The sequence below is a fragment of the Camelina sativa genome, chromosome 19 (assembly GCF_030686135.1).
Source record: "Camelina sativa cultivar CO46 ecotype springtype chromosome 19, ASM3068613v1".
Lineage (NCBI taxonomy): Eukaryota > Viridiplantae > Streptophyta > Magnoliopsida > Brassicales > Brassicaceae > Camelina > Camelina sativa.
In genome coordinates, this window is record NC_141898.1 from 27,681,693 (window position 1) to 27,708,665 (window position 26,973).

At 36.8% G+C, this 26,973-nt stretch overlaps 4 protein-coding genes, 1 long non-coding RNA gene and 5 pseudogenes across 12 annotated transcripts; 5 read left to right on the forward strand and 5 right to left on the reverse strand.

Moving 5' to 3' along the window:
• Window positions 1-104: 104 nt before the first annotated feature.
• Window positions 105-3,342, forward strand: LOC104766884 (AP-5 complex subunit mu). Of its 6 annotated transcripts, none has more exons than XM_010490858.3 (9): window positions 105-468; window positions 546-677; window positions 765-1,103; window positions 1,193-1,476; window positions 1,574-2,442; window positions 2,509-2,565; window positions 2,654-2,701; window positions 2,794-2,956; window positions 3,092-3,342. In XM_010490858.3, exons 1-8 carry the CDS (start codon window positions 398-400, stop codon window positions 2,857-2,859), a joined length of 1,866 nt encoding a protein of 621 aa, XP_010489160.1. In that variant the 5' UTR covers window positions 105-397; the 3' UTR covers window positions 2,860-2,956; window positions 3,092-3,342. The 6 variants fall into 6 exon arrangements, with proteins under 6 accessions (XP_010489160.1, XP_010489161.1, XP_087357954.1 ...); XM_010490859.3 differs by having other exon boundaries at window positions 2,794-2,913; XM_087501828.1 differs by having other exon boundaries at window positions 1,243-1,476.
• Window positions 3,343-3,930: 588 nt separating this feature from the next.
• On the reverse strand, window positions 3,931-5,057 carry LOC147921159 (putative uncharacterized protein YDL057W; annotated as a pseudogene).
• An 822-nt stretch (window positions 5,058-5,879) lies between these two features.
• On the forward strand, window positions 5,880-6,872 carry LOC147921160 (putative pre-mRNA-splicing factor ATP-dependent RNA helicase DEAH5 pseudogene; annotated as a pseudogene).
• Window positions 6,873-6,995: 123 nt separating this feature from the next.
• Window positions 6,996-7,917, forward strand: LOC147921161 (putative pre-mRNA-splicing factor ATP-dependent RNA helicase DEAH5 pseudogene; annotated as a pseudogene).
• Window positions 7,918-7,946: 29 nt separating this feature from the next.
• On the forward strand, window positions 7,947-8,785 carry LOC147921162 (putative pre-mRNA-splicing factor ATP-dependent RNA helicase DEAH5 pseudogene; annotated as a pseudogene).
• A 369-nt stretch (window positions 8,786-9,154) lies between these two features.
• Window positions 9,155-12,528, reverse strand: LOC147921163 (enhanced ethylene response protein 5-like). Its single transcript, XM_087501669.1, has 13 exons — window positions 12,240-12,528; window positions 11,586-11,722; window positions 11,356-11,449; window positions 11,160-11,249; window positions 10,994-11,059; window positions 10,815-10,904; window positions 10,669-10,725; window positions 10,508-10,569; window positions 10,339-10,426; window positions 10,151-10,227; window positions 9,743-9,817; window positions 9,543-9,648; window positions 9,155-9,455 (listed from the first exon to the last, which is right to left on the reverse strand). The coding sequence occupies exons 1-13, from the start codon at window positions 12,405-12,407 to the stop codon at window positions 9,324-9,326; spliced, it is 1,242 nt and encodes a 413-aa protein (XP_087357795.1). The 5' UTR covers window positions 12,408-12,528; the 3' UTR covers window positions 9,155-9,323.
• Window positions 12,529-14,207: 1,679 nt separating this feature from the next.
• Window positions 14,208-15,661, reverse strand: LOC147921164 (cytidine deaminase 1 pseudogene; annotated as a pseudogene). Its single transcript, XR_015590918.1, has one exon. The product of XR_015590918.1 is annotated as a cytidine deaminase 1 pseudogene (transcript).
• Window positions 15,662-16,242: 581 nt separating this feature from the next.
• Window positions 16,243-20,729, reverse strand: LOC104766880 (tetraspanin-2-like). Of its 2 annotated transcripts, XM_010490854.3 has the most exons (4): window positions 20,516-20,729; window positions 20,105-20,411; window positions 16,718-17,018; window positions 16,243-16,483 (listed from the first exon to the last, which is right to left on the reverse strand). In XM_010490854.3, exons 1-4 carry the CDS (start codon window positions 20,707-20,709, stop codon window positions 16,473-16,475), a joined length of 813 nt encoding a protein of 270 aa, XP_010489156.1. In that variant the 5' UTR covers window positions 20,710-20,729; the 3' UTR covers window positions 16,243-16,472. The 2 variants fall into 2 exon arrangements, with proteins under 2 accessions (XP_010489156.1, XP_010489155.1); XM_010490853.3 differs by lacking the exon at window positions 16,243-16,483 and having other exon boundaries at window positions 16,556-17,018; window positions 20,516-20,709.
• LOC147921165 (uncharacterized) lies at window positions 20,105-23,850 on the forward strand. Its single transcript, XR_015591483.1, has 4 exons — window positions 20,105-20,430; window positions 20,522-21,981; window positions 22,183-22,978; window positions 23,060-23,850. It is a non-coding gene; the product is annotated as an uncharacterized LOC147921165 (long non-coding RNA).
• Window positions 22,151-23,477, reverse strand: LOC104766879 (1-aminocyclopropane-1-carboxylate oxidase 1). Its single transcript, XM_010490852.3, has 3 exons — window positions 23,337-23,477; window positions 23,027-23,247; window positions 22,151-22,926 (listed from the first exon to the last, which is right to left on the reverse strand). The coding sequence occupies exons 1-3, from the start codon at window positions 23,460-23,462 to the stop codon at window positions 22,341-22,343; spliced, it is 933 nt and encodes a 310-aa protein (XP_010489154.1). The 5' UTR covers window positions 23,463-23,477; the 3' UTR covers window positions 22,151-22,340.
• Window positions 23,851-26,973: the final 3,123 nt, after the last annotated feature.

Here is a 26,973-nt window from a genome sequence, read left to right on the forward strand (position 1 = left end):
CATAAACATAAATATTCATATGAAATTATAATCCACATTAATTTAAAAATTAAATTAAATTTTTATCTAATTGTCTTATCTTATGTGTCATCAATGAAACACTTTGAATTCGCATTTCGGCGACATAGTCTCTACCAACAACCTCGCCGTCTGCTTTTGCCGGACCACCGCATCTATTTTCTCCACCAACACCGCTCTTACGATCCTCTCGTAACCTCCTCCACCACCGTTCGCCACGTAATCAACCAGCGCCGCCTGCACTGGTCCCAAACTCCGCCGATTCCATATACGAATCGGTGAGGCAAGAATTTGATCTCAGGGGCGCGTCGACGGATTTCTTGAAGGTGCGGCGGAGACGGCGAAGTTACTGCATCGCGGGGGATTTCATCTACAAATTATGCAATCTGGTTGCAGTGTCAGAGCTCTCTGGATCATCAACAACAATCAGGACAATGTTGTCTTCTCCAGGTTTTTTCTATTTCCCCAAAAAACATCTCTCATTCTTTCGCCCCCAATCCCTACTCTTAAAATTCAATTCAATTCAGGAGGTTCCCGGTCGTCGAGAAGCAATGGTGCTCCTCCGCTTACAAGTCGGGAAACGAAAGCACTGACTTAGATCTTCCTAGACTCCCCACCGATCAGCAACTCTCCAATGCTTTCACTCGAAGAAAGAGACGGTACTCTCTCTCTCTCTCTCTCTCTCTCTCTTTCTTGGTAGCTCTCAAAATGTAAAACATGATGAATTTCTTGTAATCCCGAATTAGGGAAGGCTCTACTCGTGGATACGGCATACGTGTAGCTCAATCGACTAAAGGATCAGATTCTTGGGTTGATGATCCCATCGCTCGTCATATTATCAGTCTTCGTTTAAGCCAACAAGATGATGATGATGATGATGGAGATAACGAGCAGCCTGAGAAGAACATTCTCTGGCCCATTGCTCTCCACACCAAATCCCTTTACTCCATCCTCGTTTTGCCTTTGGTTAACCCAAGGGAGATGAAGGATTACCTCACCTTATCTAGGAGATCTGACTGTGGTCCAGCCGTTGGTGAAGATTTCAGTTTGTCGTCTCTCTTGCTTAACATTTCCTCCATCACTGGGTACTTTATTAACTTCTCCTCCTCCTACTCTCTCATGGTTACCACTTGTAATATTTAAACCTTGTGGTCTTTTCGCACTCATGTTGTAGGGCTTTCATGGTGGCTCATGCATTTGCTGACATCATTTCTGGTGATACAGTTGAACCTGAGGTTGTTGTGAGTGCCTCACCATCAGTTGGGGGCTTGTTTGATTCACTCACTGGAAGCATTGGTATCTCATCCAGGGCAAAACCTGTTGCTGCACCTCTTGCATCTTCTTCCCCGTCTGGAGCTGCAACATCTGGATCTACATCCTCGGATGCTCCCAAATCAGGGTCTAGGTTACTCGATAGAGATTTACTTAGGAATTTTATCGCTAGTGCTATGCCGTTTGGTTAGTATTATTATCCCTCTGTCGTTGATGGTCTATTCTGTTCTCTGCTAGATCATTTTGTATCCTCCTGATTGCTTTCTTTTCATCCCTTCTGCAGGTACCCCATTAGACCTCAGCTTGTCTAATATTTTTGCTATGAAGGCGAATGGCTTTTCCTCTGCTGATCCTCCTCCCCAGGAACTTAAGCAACCAGCATGGAAGCCATACTTGTACAAAGGAAAGCAAAGGCTATTGTTCACAATTCATGAGACCGTGAACGCTGCAATGTACGACCGCGATGAGATTCCTGATAATGTATCTGTTGCCGGACAGATAAACTGTCGGGCAGAGCTAGAAGGGCTGCCTGACGTATCGTTTCCTCTAGCAGGGCTGAGTACAGCCCACATCGAAGCTATATCTTTCCATCCATGTGCCCAAGTGCCAGCACATGGGATTGACAAGCAGAACATTGTTTTCCTGCCTCCCTTCGGTAACTTTGTTCTCATGCGATACCAGGCAGGTTGTGGGCTCGGACCACCAGTGAAAGGTTTCTATCAGCTATCAATGGTCTCAGAAGACGAGGGTGCATTCCTCTTCAAGGTCCACCTCATGGAAGGTTACAAGTCTCCTCTGTCAATGGAATTTTGCACTATCACTATGCCCTTTCCACGGAGACGGATAGTGGCATTTGATGGGACCCCGTCAGCTGGGACTGTTTTAACCACAGAGCACTCTGTTGAGTGGAGGATTCTGGGCAGCGGACGTAGTCTTTCTGGAAAAAGCCTTGAGGCAACTTTCCCTGGGACAATCAAATTTAGCCCATTGCAGAGCAAGAGAAGAGGGGATGGGGATGAAGAAGAGAGCGAGGGTGAGGGTGCAGAGAATGTGGTGAACGTGGAGGACTTCTTGGTGGAGAAAATGAACAAGGATCTTCCAGCAGTTGAGTTGGAGGAACCGTTCTGCTGGCAAGCATATGACTATGCCAAGGTATGTATGTCTTTTGCTTCCTTTTTTCAATTGGTTGTTGTTCAAAATATATCTTCTGGTTTACAGGTCTCATTCAAGATAGCCGGGGCATCTGTATCACGAATGTCAATCGACACAAAATCAGTAAGCTTTTGCAAGTTGGAATGATTTAGTTGACAGTGTCATAGCAGGATTACCTGACTTTATTATCGCCTCGCTTTGTTTTTGCCAGGTCAATATCTACCCAACCACAAAGTCGCCAGTTGAGTTTTCTGCTCAGGTAAGACACTGCCAATATATAGTATAGAAATCTGAAAGCCCCCATGAAATGGTTGATAAATAGACTCGTACATAATATGTGTGCGTTAACAGGTGACATCAGGGGATTATATATTGTGGAACACATTGGGGAAGGCTCCATCTGCAGCCGTCTTGTAAAACCGCCAAGTCTCTTGTCCCTCACTGGTGTTTTGTTTTCTCATCCCAGAGGAAGTGCGATTTGTTTGTCTGTTTCTAGAGTGTGAAATCTTTAAATGTATGTACATTATTGTTGTTTCTTAAAGATAAAAGAAGATTGAATGTTTTTACTTTAGCATCATTGCCTCGGGTTTGTTTGATTTTGATCCATGTTTGTTTTTTGTCTGATAACCTTGTTTATTGGGAACCCCAGGGACAAAAGGACTTGAAGGAACTTCACTGGCACAACCAGATTCCGGGGATGATCATATCAACTGCTGGTGATGGTTTCAACATCTTAATACCTTACAACATTCAGAACACCCTCCCGTCTGAGCTACCTGCCTGAAAGACCCCAGTCTCTGTCTGAAATCTGTAAAAGTATTACGCATAGTTTTGTATTGTACTCTCTCAGTCCTTTCATTGAACATTTTGTTTCAAGAGCTATAATACTCTCTTTCAAAACTTTCAAGGTTTTCATCATGGGTTGATTGATTTCAGTTGTGACAAAATGTCAATTTTGAATAACATTCTCTTCTCCAGGAACATAAGCCAAATAGTTAAAAGCATTTCGCCTTCATTGTAATTTTTAAACGGAAAAATACATATCAAAATTTTGATTGGATGCAGCGAATGTAACTAAGGGTTTATAAACATTCTCGGTGTGCAATTTCCAGCTTGTGGTTTGGTATGACCTTGGCATCTCCACAGGTCATCATTCGATCCACGAACTGCGAAGACCCTCCATGTCTTTGTCAATCCTGACTGTGGAGGTCTCGTCTCTCGTGAGCAATTCGTAAAGCAGCTTTAAGACTGGTAAATTTTGTGTTGATTTAACTCTGGATTTGGTAATTAGAATGAGAGATAAAGAGTCTTTTCTTGGTTCAGTGTTATCAGTGTTTCGTAGCAAATAATGTGTTAAACCTTGGTGGTGTTGGATTTGATTACAATGATAACTAGGTCCACTACGGTAGCTGCATTGTCTTAGCATCCAATCACCAAGGGATTGTTGCTGGTTCTGATGATAAATTATCTCTGCCTCTGCTTGTATAATAATGATAAGACAGAAATTATTGTAATCAAACAAGACTTTATGGACAAAAATAATGTTGTATTCTGCTCATACAATGGAACAGTACTAGAACAAAAAGGGAAAAGCAAACGGCAAGAATGTAACATCATGATGATGATGATGAGCAATCTCCCAAAGACAAACTAACTAGTTGTTGTTCAAGAATCACTGTCTTAATAAACTCCACAACCCGTTGCAACCAATGGCTCTTGATGATTTTTGTAACCATGATTAGCTCCTTGCACAATCTCCAGCTTGTGGTTTGGTATAACCTTTGCAAACTCCTTGGCATCTTCAACAGGTACAACCGTGTCATCCGAACCATGAACCGTCAAGACTTTGCAATCTTTGTCAATCTTGAGACAAGCTTCGTGCATATCAGTGTTCAACCTATCCATTAACGACTCCTGCGTAACACGAAAACAAGACTGGCCCTCTACACCATCGATGAATCCTTGTTCCTTAATCCTTTCAAGATAGTTATCTCCGAGTCGTACACCTTTCTTGAGATCAAAACGTCCAGAGATATTAACCACATTACGGATGTTGTCACGATACTTTGAAGCATAGAAAAGAACCACATCAGCTCCTTTACTATGCCCGAGGATCACAGGAACCACACGGTTCATCTTGTTAGACAAGTGTTGGATAACGTAATGAAGATCATCATCAGCTTCGCTGTTGAAGTTACCATAGTGGAAATCGCCTTGGCTGTCTCCGTTACCAGAGAAATCGAAACGAAAAGAGCTGATCTTTTCTTCCTCTAAAGCAATAGCCGGTTTCTTGAGATGGCGTTGTCCTTGTTCGATCTGAATCCATGGCACAAGACCACAACTTCTTTTGATCCGGTTTCGTGAAGCAAACCCACGAGCGTCTCGTTGCGGCTGTTGGGGATCTCGATCTTCATCCCACAATTTTTTTCCATCCTCTCGAAATCGTAATCGTAGAGAAGAAGACTTTGCGGAACCCTATTTACCAAAGGCTTAAAACCCTGAGAGAGAGGGTTGAAACTTGAAACACGAGACAAGTAAAAAGGAGCAAAACCATGTGCATTGGTAGAGACTCAAATGAATCTCTCGCTAATATAATATTAGTTTTTTTAGTGTAGAGAAATTTGAGAACTTTTGATTAATTTTGTATGTACATTGGTGCGAGAAATCCAATGAGTTTCTCATTCTTACAATATTATTATTTTTAATATAATTTTATATTTTAAGATAATTTTATTTGAATATTTATTTTGTATTTTATCTTAACATTATTAATATTTTATTAACAAACTAAATTATTTATTAAATATATTTAATTTTATTAATTAGTTATATTTTATATAATATCAACTAATATTACTTTAAAATAATATGAACTAAATAATATTATGCAAAATGGAACTTGTTAAATAGCTAGTTTTATTTTATGATTTATAAAAAATAAAAAAATAACAAATAATAACAAATAAACTGTTTAATTAAGATTTTAAATTTTTTGTGGAGTTAATTTATTATAACAAATTCTAACAACTTAGAAAATGTCATGTGTCACATGAGTAATAGATCTTATGAGTTTCTCAAGGTTTCTCAGAAGATCTCATAAGATCTCCTTCTTTTTTATTAAAATATTTTTTTTTTATATTTATTTTTATTCTGAGAAATTTAGTGAGAACCTACCAATACACATGACTTAATTTTATTTTTCAATAGAGATTTCCCTGATTTTGTAACTATTTTTTTCTTTTTGTTTTGGGTATTTTTCTCAAATGGCTAAATTAAAAAAAGTATATTGGGAGACATGAATTAATTATTTAAATTTTCATTTAATTATTAGTATTATTTAAATCTCATGAATACATATAACGTGTCGGTCTAAACAAAGAAACCCTAGAAATCAGTCTTGTTGGATTCTCTCGTTGTGACTGCTTTCGATTTCGGCAATGGAGAAAGAAGGGCTTAACAAACTGAATCACCTCTCTCTCGTATCCAATGTCTGCAACGAGTTAGAAACGCATCTAGGAGGATCCGCGGAGAAAGTTTTGGCAGAGTTCATCATCGATCTCGGTCGTCACTCCGAGACTGTAGATGAATTCGATAAGACGCTTAAGGAGCAAGGCGCGGAGATGCCTGATTACTTCGTCCGGTCGTTGTTAACTGTAATCCACGCGATTTTTCCTCCGAAGCCTAAGTCTGAGAAGAAGAGAGAGGAAGGTGAGGATGTCAAATTCAAAGGTTTTCCTCTGAGGAAGCCTTCATCAGATGAAGATGATTCGTATAGAACAAAGGATGGACAAGTAACTAAGACTGGGATTTCAGGAATCAGGATTGTAGAGGAGAATGATGTTGCACCTTCTTCACGTAGGCCATTAATGAAGAAGATGAGCTCTCCTGAGAGGTGGGAAGCGAAACAGTTGAGTGCCTCTGGTGTTTTGAGAGGAGTTGATGAGGATGGAGATGGGATGCTTTATGTAGAGGAAGGTGCTGAAGAAGAAGTTGAGATTGAGATTGAGATGAATGAAGACGAACCTGCTTTCTTACAAGGGCAAACTAGCTACTCTGTTGACATGTCTCCGGTTAAGATCATCAAACATCCAGAGGGTTCCTTGAGTCGCGCAGCTGCACTTCAGTCCGCCCTCACCAAGGAGAGGAGAGAGATGAGGGAACAGCAGCAAAGAACAATGCTTGACTCAATCCCCAAGGATCTGAATCGTCCATGGGAAGACCCTATCCCTGAAACTGGTGAAAGACATCTTGCTCAAGAGCTTAGAGGTGTTGGCTTATCTGCTTATGACATGCCTGAGTGGAAGAAGGATGCCTTTGGAAAAACTCCTACTTTTGGACAGAGATCTAAGCTTTCTATTCAGGAACAAAGAGAGAGCCTTCCGATACACAAGTTGAAAAAAGAACTTATACAGGCTTTGCATGATAACTAAGTGTTGGTGGTCATTGGTGAGACTGGTTCTGGAAAGACAACACAGGTAACTCAGTACCTTGCCGAGTCAGGTTACACAACAAAGGGAAAGATCGGGTGTACTCAGCCTCGTAGGGTTGCTGCGATGTCTGTTGCCAAGAGAGTAGCTGAGGAGTTTGGTTGTCGTTTAGGAGAGGAGGTAGGGTATGCGATTCGGTTTGAGGATTGTACTGGACCAGATACAGTGATCAAGTACATGACTGATGGTATGCTTCTTAGAGAGATTCTGATAGATGAAAACCTCTCTCAATACTCTGTAATCATGCTTGATGAAGCTCACGAGCGGACAATCCACACTGATGTGCTTTTTGGTCTTCTAAAGAAGCTGTTGAAACGTCGACTTGATCTTCGTCTGATTGTCACGTCTGCCACATTGGATGCAGAGAAGTTCTCTGAGTACTTCTTCAACTGCAACATCTTTACCATTCCTGGAAGAACCTTTCCTGTTGAGGTACTGTATACCAAACAGCCAGAAACAGATTACTTGGATGCAGCTCTGATCACAGTCCTTCAGATTCACTTGACTGAACCTGAGGGTGACATTCTCCTCTTCTTGACTGGACAGGAAGAAATCGATTATGCATGCCAATCTCTTTATGAGAGAATGAAAGGTCTAGGCAAAAACGTTACTGAACTCATCATACTTCCAGTTTACAGTGCCCTTCCTAGTGAAATGCAATCTAGAATATTTGATCCTTCACCTCCTGGTAAAAGGAAAGTGGTCGTAGCTACAAATATCGCAGAAGCTTCTTTAACAATAGATGGTATATACTACGTTGTTGATCCTGGTTTTGCAAAGCAGAACGTGTACATCCCAGAGCAAGGGCTAGAATCGTTAGTCATTACTCCAATCTCACAGGCATCCGCAAAGCAAAGAGCTGGACGTGCTGGTCGTACTGGCCCTGGAAAATGTTACCGTCTCTACACGGAAAGCGCATATCGTAATGAGATGCTTCCTACATCAATCCCTGAAATCCAAAGGATTAATCTTGGAATGACAAGCCTGACCATGAAAGCCATGGGTATTAATGACCTGATATCTTTTGGCTTCATGGATCCACCTAAACGAGAAGCATTGATCTCTGCAATGAAACAGTTGTACAGCCTTGGAGCTTTGGATGAAGAAGGTTTGTTGACGAAGCTTGGTAGAAAAATGGCAGAGTTTCCTCTTGAACCGCCGCTTTCTAAAATGTTGCTAGCAAGTGTGGATCTCGGGTGCAGCGATGAGATTTTAACGATGATTGCTATGATCCAGACAGACAACATATTTTATAGACCGAGGGAGAAGCAAGCTCAGGCTGACCAAAAACGGGCAAATTTTTTCCAGCCCGAGGGTGATCACCTGACGTTACTGGCTGTATATGAGGCGTGGAAGGCAAGAAACTTGTCAGGTCCATGGTGTTTTGAAAATTTCATACAGTCAAGATCGTTACGACGTGCTCAAGATGTGAGGAAACAACTTGTCAGCATTATGGACAAGTATAAACTAGACGTGGTGAGTGCGGGGAAGGATTTCACCAAGATAAGGAAAGCAATCACGGCAGGATTCTTCTTCCATGTAGCAAGGAAAGATCCACAGGAAGGTTACAGGACACTAGTGGAGAATCAACCGGTGTATATACACCCGAGCAGCGCGCTGTTCCAGAGACAACCAAACTGGGTTATATATCATGATCTTGTGATGACGACCAAAGAGTACATGAGAGAAGTAACTGTGATTGACCCAAAGTGGCTTGTTGAGTTAGCTCCAAGGTTCTTCAAAGTCTCTGACCCTAAGAAAATGAGCAAGCGCAAGCGCCAAGAACGCATTGAGCCTTTGTATGACCGTTACCACGAGCCTAACTCATGGCGTCTCACCAAAAGACGTGCTTGAGAGACTTTCCCTTATTTTTTTGGGTAAACCTATTCTTCTTCCTTACGTTAATTTTTTTTTTATCTTCAAATGTACTCTGTTTATGTATTGTAAGCTAAAAAAAGCTAACACAAGTGATGATGGATGAGCCACATAGATTATAGCTGCATCATCGTTTTTTGCTGACATGTATGAAAAATTGTACTTCCTTCTGCTAGTCCAAAAAGTAAAAAATACATAACTTATTAATTACTTAAATTTCCATTCAATTATTATTATTTTTTAATTTGGTATTTGATGAAATATCCACGGATATGTATTCGTCTCTGTTGCTTTCGTTCTTGTGTTCGTTGATGTAAAAAAAAAAAAAAAAAAAAAAAATTACAAGCCGGTAGAAGAAGTTCTTATTACTTTTCTAACATTCCTTTTGCTAAATAAAATCGACCAGACGATATTATCAATAAAAACAATAATGAGATTAAGCAATATTGGTTTCTTGATACAACAACAAAAATAAGCCCGCTGTTCGCAGGGCTTGCTCGTGAAGGGTAAATATATAATCTATGAGCCAACCGGCTTCCCGTTTAGTTTAGGGAAAGGATCTTGCTTGCTTAGAACTACCACTTTGCTCTTGTGCGCTAAATAACCTTTCACAAGGTTCTTGTATATCAATATCGTCATTATACATTCCACCTGCAACAAAAACCAATATTTTTGAGTTTATAGAATTCATTTTCTAGTAATCAAAAGCAATGAAAGGGATGGGAACGTATAAGATACCTCGTCGAGATCCATGTCCATTTTTAGCCATCTTAGTGCTTTGGCAATCACTTCAAGCTTCAGCTGGTGCGCTCTCGCTGGATCACTCTGCTTCTGGATGATATAACTGAAAAAAAAAATTGATAATAAGAGTTATGAAACTAAAGTAATCCGAGAATCCTGGGTGGATTGATAAGCTTGTGTTACATTAACTGGCTTACATTTTCTTCATGAGTCTCTGGTACACTTGGAGCTCTAGCTTTTCCAAGACAAGATACACACCCGACCTCAAGAACCTGTACAAAGAGTTTATTAGATCGATATTAAGTTGTCCAGTGATAGGAATCCAAATAATCATCATAGAGACTTAAGTCATTTAACTAACGAAATCAACTCTACTCTCGACCCAACTGCAAAATCATAATCCCTAGACAAATCCAGAACATCCCAACTCCTGCCCCAACTTTCTTTTAACCTGTTAGCTCTCTACCTAAGAACCAGTTGTTACTGAGTTTTCAGCACAGCCATAATCCACTACAATCAGCCTACGCTAATCACAATGCTCATGCACTAGAGTAACCACAAGGACTTATCATTTGGATGTAGATGAGGTCGAAAGAAATACATACCGATCTTCATGTTCTTGAAGAGCATGCCGGAGAAGCCTGAGATCACCCTTTCTCAGAGCTTGCACAATCTTTGTGTACTGGACAAGTAGAGAAATTGGATTAAGAGAGATATAATATCACCCGCAGATGAGAAATAAGTTTGACGTAGAATTGAAGAGAATTTCATAGAACAAAAGTAAAGTTGTTACCTCATGAAGATTATAATTTTGCAAGAGCTCATCTTTCGGTATAACTCCTATTGAAAGTTTCACGGGTATCAAATACTTCAATATCATCCTGATACAAAAAAGCCACATAAGCTGATTAAGCAACGCAATGCAAGAGTAAGGTAATCACAGAGTAAAATCACAATCAAACCTTATATTCCGTTCTCTTTTGGGGTTGCAATATTGCAAGGCATATGATAGCTTTGTATCCGCCTGCATGATCCAAAGAAAAGATTAAATATTACCATCAATATTTCGATTGACACAACAAAATGAACTGTGAAAGAATGAGAAAATCTCTTCGTGACTTACAGCAGGAAAATTTTCGTTGAAGACTTCTAATCGTCCGGTATAATACATGTATGTGACCTGGTGTTTGTGAAGAAGAAACAGAAGATAATTAGTAATTAAATCGAGAGGCCAAAAACTAAAACTGTTTGCAGAGAATTGCATTATACCTTGTCTCTTCTTGGAAACTCCTCAAAGTCAAATATCCGAGCAGTTTCAATACTTCTTATTACACTTCGGCAAAGATTGACGGTTCCAAGCTGAAATACAAAATTAGGGACACATGTTTAGTTGGATGTAAAATCATTTCAAATCAGAAATATAAAACTGTAGCCAGAAAGCACATCACCTTAAAGTAGGTCTTGAACAATTGACACGTCACATATAGTGCTCCCACTCGTTTTGGACCTTTCCCCTACAGTTTAAAACTACATAAGGATCCAAAAAAAGAAACTGAACACAAACATAAACTAATAGTCCTGAAGATATAAAGATAGATAGAAGGGACAACTTACAGCAAGAACTCCAAAAACTTTCATGAGAAGAGATCCAGCTGCTTTTAATTTCTCGGGAGATTTTCCATTAGAAGTTAACTCCTTATCAGCCTGTATTTCAATTTGGAAAAATCATGCTTTTAGAACTGAGTCCTCGATGCAATGAAACTGAACAAGATTTAAATTTTCAAAAAGGGACATATGAATGAGATACAACCTTTTCAGCAAGAACCCGAATTTCATAACAAACAACATACAGAGCTTCCAATGCCCATGCAGATTCCCAATTACGAAACTCCTGAACAAATGCACTGCACATATAGAATCCAACAAATATCAGACATTGAGAACACACAAATAAAGAGCTTACCTATCATACAACAGGTAAAACCCTGAAATCAAATTAGAACATTAATAAAGGAGCAGAGGGGAACAAGAATACTTTACTTGGCAAACTTCTCAAAAGCAAGGTATGCTTCAACCAGATTCCCAACTCGGTAACTTTGTAGAGAACGAAACAAATGAGCCAGAATCTCGCCGTATTCAGAGAATTTATCAGACTGTCTAATCAAACTGCTAGCATCCTGTATCAGTCAAAGAAAAGGAAAATTCAAAGGGTTCAGCCCTTTCAAAGCTCTCTACATATAAATCCAAAAAGTTTCAAACCCTAAATCTAAAAAACCATTCTCATAAACTCAAACATAGAGAGAGAGTTTTCACTACAATAACTCAATTAGAGAGACACTTTCACGGCCTAAATTCAAAATTTTCATACTCATTGATGAAGTAGGAGGACCCAATTGGAAAAATCATACTCTAAAGATCATAAATTGATATTGAACCTAAAAGGTACAAACTTTGCTAATATAAAGATCATGCTTTTATCGTAGGATTATGCTCCTACTCTATTGAGCCCTAAATTCAAATATATGATTACCCAATTGGAACATATTGTAAAGCATCATAGATTGAAATCGAAACAAAAAGCCACAAACTTTACCACACTAATCGCAAAAACATTATCCTAGTGTGTTTAAAGCTGATAATTTACATCATGGGTCTCGACTAAAACAGGAGAAATCATGAGAAATTTTAATGTACCTGGAAGAGGTTGAGTGCGTCGGCGAGTGAGAGAAGAGGTGGAGAATTGGAAGAGAAAGAGAGGAGACGGCAAAGTGTAGAAGAGTCTTGGTACGAAACGGCGTCGCAGAAACGGTTTAAGTATTCAGTGATTCGCCTGTGAGCTTCACCCATACTAACGTACGCCATTGTTGTCACCTTCTTCTTCTTCGTCTAACTTATGCTTTCAGAGAGAAACGAAATCGAAGTCTTCGTTCTTGTGGTTAAGTAGAGGAAACAACAAAAAAGGAAAACAACGGAGAGATGTCTTAAAAAAAAAAGGGAAACGACGACGTAATATAAGCACACTAATTGTGAATCGTGGGAACGGTTGGACCGTCCGATTGTAAGTAATCTAACGGATCAACGTAAAGTATCTAGATAATGTTTTCTGATATTGGGCTTATTAATTCACTAGTTGGGCTACTTATGGTCCATATTAAAATTTACAATTTAATTATGTGCAAACTTTTTATTCTATAAAGTTTTTTTCCAAACTAAGAAATAGTTTTTAAAAAAAGTTGGAGAGAAATGGATCCCATCTGCATTATCTCTGAGCTTGTGGCTAAACAATACTCTTCTTCGATGTTGATTTTGTTACTCAAATTGTGACCTTTTTTTTGTAAACATAAAAGGACACTTTTGATGTCTTTTACCGTAAAAGACAAAACAACTGACAGAACAAAAATGAGTAAGCGGCTGAGATTTAACCTCAGTTGAGAAACTACGACAAGCCTATAATGACGTCTAGTATTAATTTTGACAAGATAACAAAGATGTCTACGTTCTTGTTTCCACAATGTTTTTTTTCTCGGCCTTTTTTAAGCAAACATCCATTTCCTTAAAACTCTTCCTTACACGAGAGCCTAAATTGTTACAGGTTACAGCTATATCTATTATGTCTTTGTAACAAGTAATCTTGTACAAATTTTAATGTCTTATTAGAATAGTTGAATCGAGCCTTTTTTTAATAAAAAAAATAGTTGAATCGATAGAAGTTAATCCAGGATTAGTATTATATGTTGTAATGCTAAAAGTTGGAGAATGGAGATAACTAGACAATTATGTACGATTCCTGCTAAAAATGTATGCTCTTAGCTTTTTTTATCCCTAAAAAGTATTCATTATGAAATCAAGTAATCTAAAGATCTTAGATTCATTGTTCACCACTCATAGTCTCATAGTAGGGAGCTGCTTAGTGGACGATCTTTATATTCTCTCCTTTCATACAATTCGTATTTGGAACCTTTACTCCAACAAATTAAATTCAATGTATAAATTAAAGGCACCAAAATATGTACATTTATTTTTGCCTTTATGCGAGCATAAAAGAACCATTATAACTTGACGTTTAATAAAAAGAACCGAGTTACAACCTGACTTTACTAACAGTAGTAGACTAGTAGTTTAAACTATAAAGTGAGCTTTTGGTTTTTGTTTCCAAAAACTCATTTATTTTTTTTAAATCAAGATTTTAATATATTTTAAATTGTTTATCACTAATATCTTTTAGAGTAATTTGAATTGAGAAAGGTTAAGCCAGGATTAACATTTGTGTTGTAAATGTTAAAAGTTGAAAATAACTAGAAATTGAGAGACTTTATATTTTTAGGGTTCCTACTAACATATGTTTGTATCTTTTCTTTTTTTGATAAAAAGTATTCGATATGAAAACCAACTCAACTAAAAAACTTAGATTGATTGTTCACAACTCACCAACACACCAAAAGGAAAAAGAAAATATAACAATACTCCTCAATAGTCCAAAATAAAGTATTACAAGTGGTACAATTTTAAATTTTTATCAATTACAAAAACTTTACCAAAACCTTTATTAAAAGTTTTACTATCAGACTTTTGTACGGTTTTCACGTACAGCTTTAGCTACATTACCAATCAAATCCATAATAATTAAGAAATAAATTATATTTCACGTTTAAATAATAGCAGTAATAAAAACCTTTATCTTATTTTCTTATCATATTCATATGTGTCATAAACGTTATTTTTAAATATATCCACATCATCATTGAGAGAAGCACACATCAATTTCAACAATTATAGCGTATGAAATAAAATTTTAAAAGTCACATTTTCTTATATTATTCGTTTTCGTCTTTGCGATAATTAAATGATTCTCTCGTTTTAAGCTGCATAGCAATGAAACACTTTGAATTCGCATTTCGGCGATATGGTCTCTAACAACAACCTCGCCGTCTGCTTTTGCCGGACCACCGCATCTATTTTCTCCACCAACACCGCTCCGACGATCCTCTCGTAACCTCCTCCACCACCGTTAGCCACGTAATCAATCAGCGCCGCCTGCACTGGTCCCAAACTAGGATTATACGCCGCCGATTCCATATACGAACCTCTGTACACTTTCCCGTCACAATCCACCAACGAAACTCCCGACGGACACAAACTATACGGCGCGTACGATCTATTCGCCGCCGCTAGTGCCGTTTGTTTCAAATCGGCGAAGGAATCGGTGATTCCGTTACAGACCGAATCGAGATCTGAGATAACGAGACCGTTATCGTGAGGTTCGAGGAGAAGAGGGAGATCTTTCTCGAGAAGATCGTCGGGACCGAATCGGTGAGGCAAGAAGCTTCCGAGGCGTAAGAATCCGTCTGAGTCTGCGGCGGAATCGGAATCGGCGGAGTTTTTTGGATCGGTGATTAGGATTTTGATCTCAGGCGCGTCGCGGATTTCTTGAAGGAACTGACGACAATGACCACACGGTGCGGCGGAGACGGCGAAGTTTTTGAGGTGACGCTCGCCGTTGAGCGTGAGGTTGGTGACGAGGAACTGCTCGGCGTGGATTGAGTGGTGGAGAGGGAGCTTTGGGAATTCAACATTGACGCCTAAGAAGATCCGACCCGATGATCCGAGTCCGACGGTTGCGACGTTGAATTTTGAAATCGGAGTTCGAGCGTAGGATTCCGCTGATTTGACTAGCGTCGGGAGGAGCTGGAGGACGGAGACGCCGAGTTTTGTCGCGGCGGATTCAGCTTCTTCGGATTGGATGACGAAGCTTGGCTTGTCCATTTTGGGTTGACCCGGTTTGGATCGCGTAAAATGGGTCGGGTTTTTTTTTTTGAGATAGGAGAGATCCGGGAAACGGGGAGGATTATGAAATGGAATGCCCTGTGAAACAAAACTATTTATAGATAGATACAAAGTATGAAGCTACATTACGCAATTGAATGAAGTATCTGAATTGGTTTGGTTTGGTTTGTTCTCGGTCTCGGTTCAATTTTGTAAATTTAATAATAATGTAAAATAGCTAAGATGACGACGATCTATAAAAATCATATTCAAAACTGATTTTAAAAATAAAAGCAAATACAAAAAGGATTTGGCATATGATTGTTGATTTGGATTTATAATATTTAAAATTTATAAGATTTCGGTTTTAACTAAACCGAATGGGATACTTTTTTAGTCTTTATGCAAACTACGAAAGATGCAAGAAACATGTTATTGTAACATAATGTTAAAATCGTGGTCTAAGAAAGCTCATCTTGAATTGATAATACTATATTATCGATCAAGGAACTTAGCTAGTAGTTTCGACCACGTTACGAAACTACAAAAATATTCTTATTTTGAGATTAGAAATGAATTGTATTATAGCTAAAGACAGCTTAGATTTATATAATTCTGATAGAGGCTAGGGAATGAATAATAAACATTTTAAATGCGGTGTTGTTAATTTAACAATTATTTGATTGAGATCCAAGGAAAAATAGTTAATTACAAAAAGATGTTAGTAAGATAGAAAGAAGTACACGGGACTAAAGAGAGCTTTGTATCCTTTAGCAATTATGGTTTGTTCTTATCGTTGGAACGTCACACACATTTCTCTCGATTATATTAAGATGAGAGCTCACAAACAAAAGACAAGTCTTTGTTTGGTAACCATGTTTTAACCAATGGTTAAAGATTCTCCTATAGTAGAAGAAACTGAGAGAACACTCTATTATCCAAACAACAATGCACTGTTTTAATTAGGGACATTTTGTGACAATTTATCTTTAAATAACACTTTTTTGGTCCATATCAAAAAAAGAAAATGTTGTAGCATAAACTCAACCTTAGATTAAAAAACAATATATGTATAGCCTTGATGACATATTTGCATCAATAATAATCACTTCACTGGCCTTGCAATTCAGGAAGCTTACAGCCGGAGGCAGTAAGCCCAACCTTCTATACACCACCTAATGAAACCCCAAAAGAAAAAAGTGGTGAAAATATAAAAAAACCAAAACACTCATATCCAAAACAATGTAAGAGTTCAATTTTGCTTTCTTTTCAACACCAAATCTAACAGAAACGTAAAAACAATATCCATAAAAGAAAAGAAATGATATCACAAGCTATTTCCGAGTACTCCAATATTTTCAACAACTACTACAAACAAATTTATACACAATACACACTTTAGACCCAACCTTGTTTGTATTTGCGGAAGAGATCCTCAGTCTGTGCATTCCTAAACGCACTACACGCAATGACATAAACCCATATGAGAACAACGACAGTGATGATAAGTATGAGATTTGCTTTACGCCATTCTTTTCTAAGGTTCCCCAATAGACCAGCTTTGCATGAGTTGCAATTGTAACAAAGCTGGCTTTGGTCGTTACTCCATAAGTAACAGTCTGCGTCTGCAGCCATGTTGGAAGGGTTTAGCCACAGTGTTGGGTTCACAAAGTTGTAGCCACACGCGGTGGGTGGTTTGCAGCAGCCGGACTGTGAAACAACAAGACGTTGAAGAATATGTTACAATTAGATATGAAAACAACAAAACTATTTTGCCTTATGTAAGAACAATTAAATAGTTACTTTTCAAATTAAAATATGATGATCCTTTTAAAGATATCTTATATATGTGCTACACCATAAGCTTGGCGAGAACATGTATATCTATATGATCTTGTAACATGGATTTAGGCCTATGTATTCTGAAATAGTGTGCTCTAGTTGCTTCAAACGCAAGTTTTACGTTTACTATGAATTATAATATGTTACACAATGTAAACACAAACTCTACCATATGCGTTTGGCGTTTGTGTTTACAGCGAATAAATAATCTTTGCTTAACATGCTCTAAGGTTATGGGTTGGATAAAAAAAGTATATACAAAATGCAAACAAACACAATCATGATATAAAACAATGAAACCTAAGCAATTGTTTGCTTAGTGTAAAACACATAAGGAGAGGAAAACACATGAATCTTATCACAGAATAATCCTCGTATTCCTTATGAGTAAATTTTGGTTTTGTCTCGAGGAAGAGAAATTGTATAGTTCTTTCCTAGAAATCTACTTATGTCTTCCGTCTTAATTATTCAAATAAGAAAAAGAAAGTGGGACAATATGGGAGGGATATAATTATCTATTATGTTTCATGGTGGAGACAAAGACTTGTGATTTGTAATTATTGAATCAAATCATTGGTCCAATATTTAATAATGCATGTCTAGTGACTAACGATATATAACTCAGTCAAAACCTCATCATCTAGGCTTATTTAATTATTAGTGGTTGGTTCCAATCTTGTTACAGTGACAATGGACTAGGATGACAACTTGCTAGAAATATTGTTTGGATGATATAATAATACAAATTTACCGAAATTTCTGATTCGTTAAGAATATAAGAAAACTAGATGATCATATTGCCCACAACTAAGGCCATGAATGGTAATTAGTTTTTAGATGGTTTTTGGTTTTTAGATTTTAGATTTTGAATTTTGGTTTCTGATTTCTTAATTTTTAGTTTTTGCTATTAAATTTAAAATTAATAAATAAAAAATCAAAAACTCAAAAATTAAAAATGTTCTCGTTGAAAATAATTATTTTTTACAAAAACCATAAATTATGGTTTTTAGTTTCTCTTTAAAATTGAAAGAAACCACCCAAAAACTAGTTTCTCTAAATTCAAGGAAATCTATTTTTTGAAAATCTTGAATAGTAAAAAAATAGATTTTAAAAAAATCAGAATCCAAAAACTACTTAAAATCTAGTAAACATTCAAGGCAAGTCTTTATTTCGATAATAATAAGAAAAACCTAAGATTTTATAGTTCCTACTTCCTTTGGTCAATATATTGTTCGGATAAAAAAGTTCCTGAGCTATATACCCTTAATCACTCCATGTTTCAAGCTTAAAAGACATAAAAAAGTTAATTTTAAGATTGATTTTAATTAATAAAATTTGAATGGAAAAAGTTGGAAATTTTGTCAAGTTTTGAGTTGGGATATAAAAAGACTTATCTAAAGTGAATGGGATCATTGAATTTTGTGAGTGAGATAGTGACAAAGGACAAACATTATATAAACAGATAAAACATATTTTATCATGTACATTATTGTGGGTGCATGGGTGGGTCCTTATGATAATGTATAATTTTGAATTCTGATTATATCTTACAACATAATCTTTTGGACTTGGTCTCCATCAACTTCTACACCAGTCTACTAGGAATAAATATGTTTCAATAATGGTGATTGCATATGGCCTAAATTATCACAAAATGTCACTAACTACGATATGTTAAGAAAACTAATGTAGTTTTTTCCACTTCAACACTAGAATACATAAGATTAATTAGGTCAGAAACCTTTTTTTTTTTAAGTTTTGTCAAAGATAAGGAGATATACAAAACGAAATACTGTATAACTTAAAGCTGCAAAACAAAAAAGAATATAGAGAATAAGAACAATCCTCTTTTGGACTCACAAAAGCTAAAGAGAAATTTTATAACTTTTATGAGATGAGCCACATACTTTACTTTTTTCCTTTGAAAAATGGACCTTTCTCTCTATTCGTTTGCAAGAACAAGGACAAACCGTAGGTCTCACATAATCTAGAGATTTACAAAACATTCTCTTTTACTTCGTATCTTATCTCCATTAATCATCTAATAATACTTCATTATACCCAAAATGATTCGTTGGCATCGTTGCAAAACCAATATTTAGTCTAGATTTTAACTTTAAAAAGTCGGTCATCACGGTATTATCTGTCAACTTTGTAGTTAGTTACTAGTATCTTTGAATATGTATTTTTGACTCGAAGATCTAGCTAGCAAGAAAACTTAGTTTACAAGTTACCCTATCAAGAATGAATAATCATGTAGAGAGGTGTACTACGCTTTTATTTGACTTATGGACGTATTAAGTGTGATAATGACTTTAATATCTCGTAAATATGCATCATAAATAGTATGAAAAATGCATCATAACTAAACTTGTTAAGCATGTTAAAACTGTCTTGCTTCTTGGATTCTTTCTTTGGGTCCAAAAACAGCTTAAAAAGAGCATTTGTGGTACTATTAATCCAATTAACACTATTATTTTTGACCTAAAATGTTAGCCTAATGATTTTTATTAGTATCACCAACCAATTCAAATTTGGTCAAGTGCGGGAGTATATAAAATGTTCTATGAGTAAAAGCACAAAAATAATCAACTCCACTTTCTTTACTCGAAAATGTTACATAACTTTTTAACGTTAAAATGACAAAATCAAGTTAAATGAAATTTTGCATAAAGTCAAATAGATAAAACCAAAAACCCTCTAAAATGTTACTCTTATATGAAAAAAATACTACCAAAATATATATGCCGCTGTTGAGTGTTGAGTCTCACACTGTCTTAATATGATTCATTTACCCATAATCCTAACCTACTTTAATTAACCACAGGTTGCATAACAACTACCACAATACACCAAACAAAAACAAATTTATGGGGGAGACAAATCAAACAAAGTAGAAGTAGAGGGGTATCTTAAGAAAAAAAAAGGAATAAAAGAAGAAAGAGAGAACATGCCTGGAGAGGAGTGATCTTAGAGGAGGAGTAGAACTGATCGGCGGTAATGAACTCTTGGTTGAGTTTAGGACAAACGTTAGTATCAGCCAAACAAGCCCTTAGCCTCACCCAATTCTTGGAATCAACAACGTTCTCCTTCAGCCAATCCGAGAACCCCTCAACCCTATACTCTTTGTAACCTCTACCCGGAACCTGATACGATCCATCGGGTCGGGTCACGACGAACGCAAATATCAAAACCACCAGCAAAAGCCCGATCAGTATCGCCATACAACACAAGTAAACCGCCAGCAAAGTCTCCTTGTACCTGAATTTGAAAGCTCCAAGTTGAGATCTTTATGATTTGTAAATCACAACTCACTCTGTTTTCTCTGTAAATTTCATTAAAAAAATGGTTCTTTTGATTGTTACTTGTAGGCGCCGATGAAACCAGTTGCAGAGACGACGAGGATAAGAACGCCGAGGACGACGACGGGCCAACGGAGGAGATTAACACACTCGTTGTCAGGCTTTGAAGCTAGCCATATACCTGACGCCGTTATTGGTATGGAACAGAGTAAAGCTAGTAAGTTCAGTATCGCCGTTAAGTTATTCGCTAACGCCATCAAAATTCTCTCTTTCTCTCTGACTTGAAGAAGATTCGAGTTTTTGTTTGTTTGTTTTTTTATAGAATGAAAATGAAATTATGAGAGTGAGAGGAGTGTTGATTGTTGTCTCTGTTTTTAGACTTATGAAGGTCGGTGGTTAGAGGTGATGGGATGTGTGAAAGTTTACTCCCTATTTACAGAAAACGAGGTTCGGTTATTTCCGGTCCGGAAAACTCAATTTCCGGTTTGATGTTGATTTAAAGGGTGTGGGTTATTATTTTATTCGATTAATTAAACATAGAAAATAGGAATGTTTGGTTTATGATGGAAAGTGAACTGGTAAAAAGGGATACAGTTTTTATTTTCACTTTAAATGCGATGTTATAAAGTGAACTGGGTTAATCTGGTGGTCGGACCGGCTTTTTGGGTTTTAACTTTAAGGAGTGGAATCATGTCACATGGACGGACGGACACGCGGAGACACGAGATTACTTTATGTTGGCTCTGTAAGCGAGTTTGTGCAACAGACGCGCGTTTGTGTGCGTTGTTACTGCTTTATATCGAAGAAGATTCTTCTATTCTGTGTAAGTACTGAAGGTATCAACCAATGGGAACTAACCACGTGGCGTGACGACTTAGTTTGTTTTTTACTGAGAAATTTCCGACAGAACGCAAATTTGAAAGTGAGTTCGATTGTTCGAAATTTTCTTCTTTTCCAGCATTAGAGTTAGAGGTGTTTTGGAGCGCGATTTTTCATCAGCTTGATGAGGGAAATATCGGGTAAATGATCGAAGATGTACGCTTTTTGCTTTGGTTCAGAGGATTGGTAATTGCACACAAGCTGCTCGATAGAATGTGTAACCAAAGTTAAGGATTGAAATTTATGTTCTCATCTGGTTTATTTATTGGCTTGGGCTGGTGATGGAATTGGAGAAGAGTTTGAGTCTATACCCACTTGGTTTTCAGTAGTATACGCTGGTATAGATTCAGAAACGCTATTTGCTGGGAATATGGAATAAGATGATGGGAATGTTGTGGGTAACATTAAGCGTCTGCGTTGCGTTACATGTTGACATCTGAGACCTCAATTTACTAGCTCATTGTCTAATTAAAAGATCAAAAACTTTGCTTGAGCCTTCTTCAGTTTTGGTTTGGAACTTGTCAAGTGAACGTGATGGAAGAAGAGCTTGGTTGCCCCAGCCAGACTCCAATTTTGCTTCTTGAGGAGTTCTGGTGTTGGTGTTCCCACTGACATTCAGGAAGGATTGGTTCAAAAACTTCATTTGCAAGGTGATTGATGTGTAGAATTTTCGAGAGTTTTAAGTTTTTTTTTTCCTGAACTTCTTAATGCACAATCACTTTACAAATTCAACTGAACATCGCGAACGATAAGAGCTATGTTATGTAGGGATAGAGGTCAAACAAGTTTCTGATTGGCTTGTGTAGTCAAAAGAGCATAAGAGGATAATATTTTACTTTTGAATTGAACAGAGTGGTGACATTTGTGAACTGATCATCCCAGGAATAAACTAGTATAGCTGAATCAGACATGGCTGTTATTTTCTTTATAAAGGGAAACACAAGAAGAAGACAAGTTTTAAGCAAAAATGGGAGAATTTTATGGGAGCGTTAAAAAGTCCAGATGCTTCCTAGGCTGAATGCCCATTTTCCATTTTCTTCATGGTCTCAAGTCTAAGGCCTTTGTCCCCAAACTTGGTGGTTGAATAAAGCTTCAGGTAGTCTTGAAACCGGAAGCCACTTGGATACAAGAGCTTTGGAGCTGGAGATATTATGGCATCACCAGCCGGATTGTAAAACGTAGCAATCGACAGTCTACTTCCTTGCTTCACTGTCATTACACGGTGTACAACACTCTTGTACCTCCCATTACTCAGTATCTCGACTTGGTCACCGGTATTGACAAAAATGGTGTTGTTCTTGGATGGTGGTATAGGAACCCACTTCCCATCTTTAAAGAACTCAAGACCAGGCACTTGATCATCCTGCAGGAGTAATATGATTCCCCCAGCGTCAGTGTGTTCTCTCAGCCCTCTCATGAGCTCAGGACGAGGGCATTCTGGGTATTTAGCCACTTTTGTCCCAAAAGCTGGACCTTTTGAACCAGAAAAGGCCTTCATCATGTCTTCCTCGTCAAGACCAAGATTCTCGCACATGAGCTTGGAGAGACTCTCTGCAAACTTGTGCAGTTGAGAAACATATTCATCCATCGTCTTGCTGCAATATCAGTTTCGCCCCTCTCACATTGATTAGTATAATGAGCAAACAGGTAAAACTGTAAAGCCTTTGGAACTATTTAACTTCTTAGTTACTTTACCTGAGTTCCTCTGAAATGTTTGGGATCTTGCAGATGTTTGAAGTTGGCTTATGGGAGATGAAGAAACTGCTTTCCCAATCTGCATCTGAGGTTTTGCCTTCACTCAAAGCTTTGACCATCTCTGACTGGTAAAACTCTTCTTTCAGATGCTCCTCATAGTGAGAGTTAATCATCTTCTTCACTTTCTCCATCAACTCTTTATCAATTCCATGATTATCAACCTGCAAATACACCAATTCCTTAAAGATATACAGTAGATATATGTATATCTTAGAAAACACTGGCGTTTGCATAAAGATATATAACATACCATGAAGAAGCCCCATTTATCACATGCATGATCGAGAAGTGACATAGTCTTGCTTCTGTTCTCTCCATCCAATTCTCCAAAATCAACACCTGGAATCTCCATCTCTCTCTCTTTGATAAAAACCATCTCTTCTTAATTTTGTTCTCAGGCACAGATTGGTTGAATGCAATCTGAAAAGAGTATATATAGGCAATGGAGTGAAGAGTTGAAACACTGTTCTGTATTGTGTCTTAGGAGGCATAGGTGCCTACTTGGAGGCAAAAACAATAGTTTCTTTCAATACTATTCTTTTCACTCGATTGAGTACCAATTTAAATAATTAGAAAAATGAATAAGAATCTGCTTTGGAAATGTAAAATGAACAATAGGGATTACAGAGAAGTCCAAGTTCAGTCCATACAACCACCATGTGACCAAAAGTTTTTGAATTTTTCATAATATCTTAAGGTTTTTTTTGGGTCAGTTCATTATGTTTTCTTGCAACCTAATTAATGTGAATTATCTTTCTTCTTCACAAGGAAAGTGTTTTTTTTTCTCTTTCTTATCCCTACTCATATCATATTCACTGGACCTAGCCTATCATGTCTCTGTTATGTTTTTCTTTCCACTGATTTTTTTCTCAGCGTGATTAGTGTTACAAAAAAATGTGTTAAGTTGTTGTGTTTAGTGAGGAGCTATATAGACAACTAATCAAAATGATAATATGACCAAATAATTCAGAATTTTAGTACTACTGGCTAAAAAAAGTAAGGTTGATGGATGGCATCCATATTCCATCCGACAATAGAAAAGAAATGAATGTGGGTCTAAGCGGAATTAACCGAAAGAATTGGCCCCTCCTATGGGCGCTCTCGGTTTTGAATAAATATTTTTATAAGTTTCATATATTATCACTTCTTTGTTCTTATAAAGAATTTGTGATAGTAGTGTTTAAAGAATGTTATATTTTCTTTTCTTTTTTAGCGTCGAATATTCCGGATTATCATCTGTGTTATGTTAGTCTAGTCTAAAAATCAGCACCGACACAGATATCCTTTTCACTCGTGCATGGTGTAAGCATATTCAACCATGGCGGTCCTTTAGAGAGCTTAAATGGGCCAAGACCTAATTATTTAGAAAGACGTTTTCAGTTATCTATGACCTAACTTGTTTCATGTTTGTCTAGTCTGAGGAAGAATATGGCAAACTGTTATTGAATCTTTTTTGTTTTGGTGTTGTTAATATGTTACGTCATTACATTTTTGATATGTTACATAATTGTAAATGATGGTTAATCGTTTGTGAACACACGGACTTTATCTATCTTTAACATGCGTACGTGTATTTGTGATTTTACAACGAATGATTCAACTTTTAGCATTTTGGAATTATTCAAAAAGGATTTATATGTATATGATCTTGTCAAGATATCTAAAAGGGTCGTTTGTATAAATTTTTCATGTTTTTGAATTCGTTAAGGGTCATAAGACCTATTTAGAGTTTATCTATTGTTTTAATAACTCCATTATATTGAAGCTTCTACTTCCCCAAGAGTCTCTCTTCCATTTTAAGATATTTTCTATATCAGTATGGTCTTTGCCCGATCAAGACTATATATATATCCTTCATACAACTTTTAAGTACTTCACCTTTTTTTTTTGTCAACTTCACTCTTTTCTTACGTCAATTTAAACGCAACTTTAAAGAATGAAATCTTATAACCTAAATGGAATTAAAGTGGGTGATCATAACGTAGGATGCGGATTATGTTATATAAAAGAAATCATATAATATAGCAAAAACTGTCAAATATCTATGACTCATGCCTTACAATCGACGGTTCAGAACTTCAGATTGATAATTCCGAGTTGATGCCTTGATGCAATCTCTCATGAGTCGGTGCACCGTCTCTCCATAGTTATCGCCAATCAAATGGTAGTAAAATTCTCACAAAAACTGATATGAAAGCATGCTATATCCAAACTTTGATTATATATAGTTTCGATCTAATGTTTTTTTTTTTTGTGTTTTCCCTTTTTCGCTACATTATATTCATGTGATGATTATACATTGACGATATTAGCACAAAGTACAAACTGCTAAGCTACAAATTCTAACACTGTTATTTTATAACTATTGTTATAATAATATTTTTAAATTATTAAAAAATTATTGATTTTACTACGATGTACTTTTCCAATTAAGAATTAGCAATTATCAGTCTTTTTGCTTATTAAAATGAATTAATGAAGATAAAATTTTAATCCAGTTGCATTAATACATTATTATTACAAAACAACATTCTTTGACACATAGTAATTAAAATTTCATAACAAAAAAATGATAACAACACTCATTAGTTACTATAAAAAGAAGCAGTATATATATATTTTTTTTTCTCCACACATTCATAGATAACTTTTTTTTTTCCATTCATAGATAACTTTTATTTTCCAAAAATTGTTGCAGAATTTTCCAAGTCCTATAATGAACATCTTTATCAAAAATGAGCATTTAAATGAATTTATATTAATTAAAATCTCTAAATCGTACCAAAATAGAGGTCTTTTATCTCTTTTTTTGTTTTTTTAACATATAGTCATATAGATCAATCGATACACAGAAACGAAGTTGGGTTAAACCAAAAAATTGGCTGATTTAAGAAGCATAAAAGAAAGGGAATTTTGGTGAAAATACTCCAAACTAAAGAAGCCAAAAGAGACCAAACATATACAATCAATGAATCAACCCCGATTAAAAAATAATACTATATTAAGTATTTAATGTGCAAATTCAGCAAAATCACCTTTTTTTTTTATTTTACTTTGCTGTATAAATGATTTTTGTTTATCATTCGTAGAACCACGCGCAATTCGGAGGCGCGTGTCATAAAAGACTCGGTTACGACCACTAAACCAAATAAATTGCACACTTTTTGTTTCCAGAAGCAGAATCGATGAAGACTAATTAACATTTGCCTACGCAAACAGAGCCTTAGTAACAAAATAATTAATTAATAAAAATGTTTTAATTAAATACTAAATTAAAACCAAAAAAAAAAAAAAATTAATTTCAGTCTCTCTCTCTCTCTCAATCTTTCAGCTTTCTCGTTCTCCAACCACCGGAAAGAGAGAGAGAAGTTTTAATAAGCACACGAAGATCTCTCTCTCTCTATATCTCTTTCTATCTCTAACGCTCCGCCGCGCCACAATCACTGAGATGCGGCGGTGTAGCAACAACAACACTAGCAAATTCTTTGTGATAAAAACGATGAGGCTTATTCTTCTTCTTACGCTTCTTCTGATCTGTAGTTTCTTCTCTCTTGCTTTTTCCGCCGACTCCGACGATACCGAGACTGGCTCAGTTGTTACGCGTGATGAGATCAATGGTACCTTCGTTGAGTCCAATGCGACGAGTGCCAAACCTAAGGAAGATAGTTTCGCTGATATGATCGATCGAGCACTTGAGAAAGAGTTTCCTGAGAATGACCAGAACGAAGGTTTCTTTCTCTCTCCCTCTCTCTACTAGATCTTTCATTGTTCTGCATTTTCCCAATTTCTCACGCTTGGTGTAGAGCTAGGGTTTTTGTTTTCAGAGATCAGCTTGTGTTTTGATCTTTCCTCTACTAGGGATTTATCTCCCATTGGTTTAGCTATAA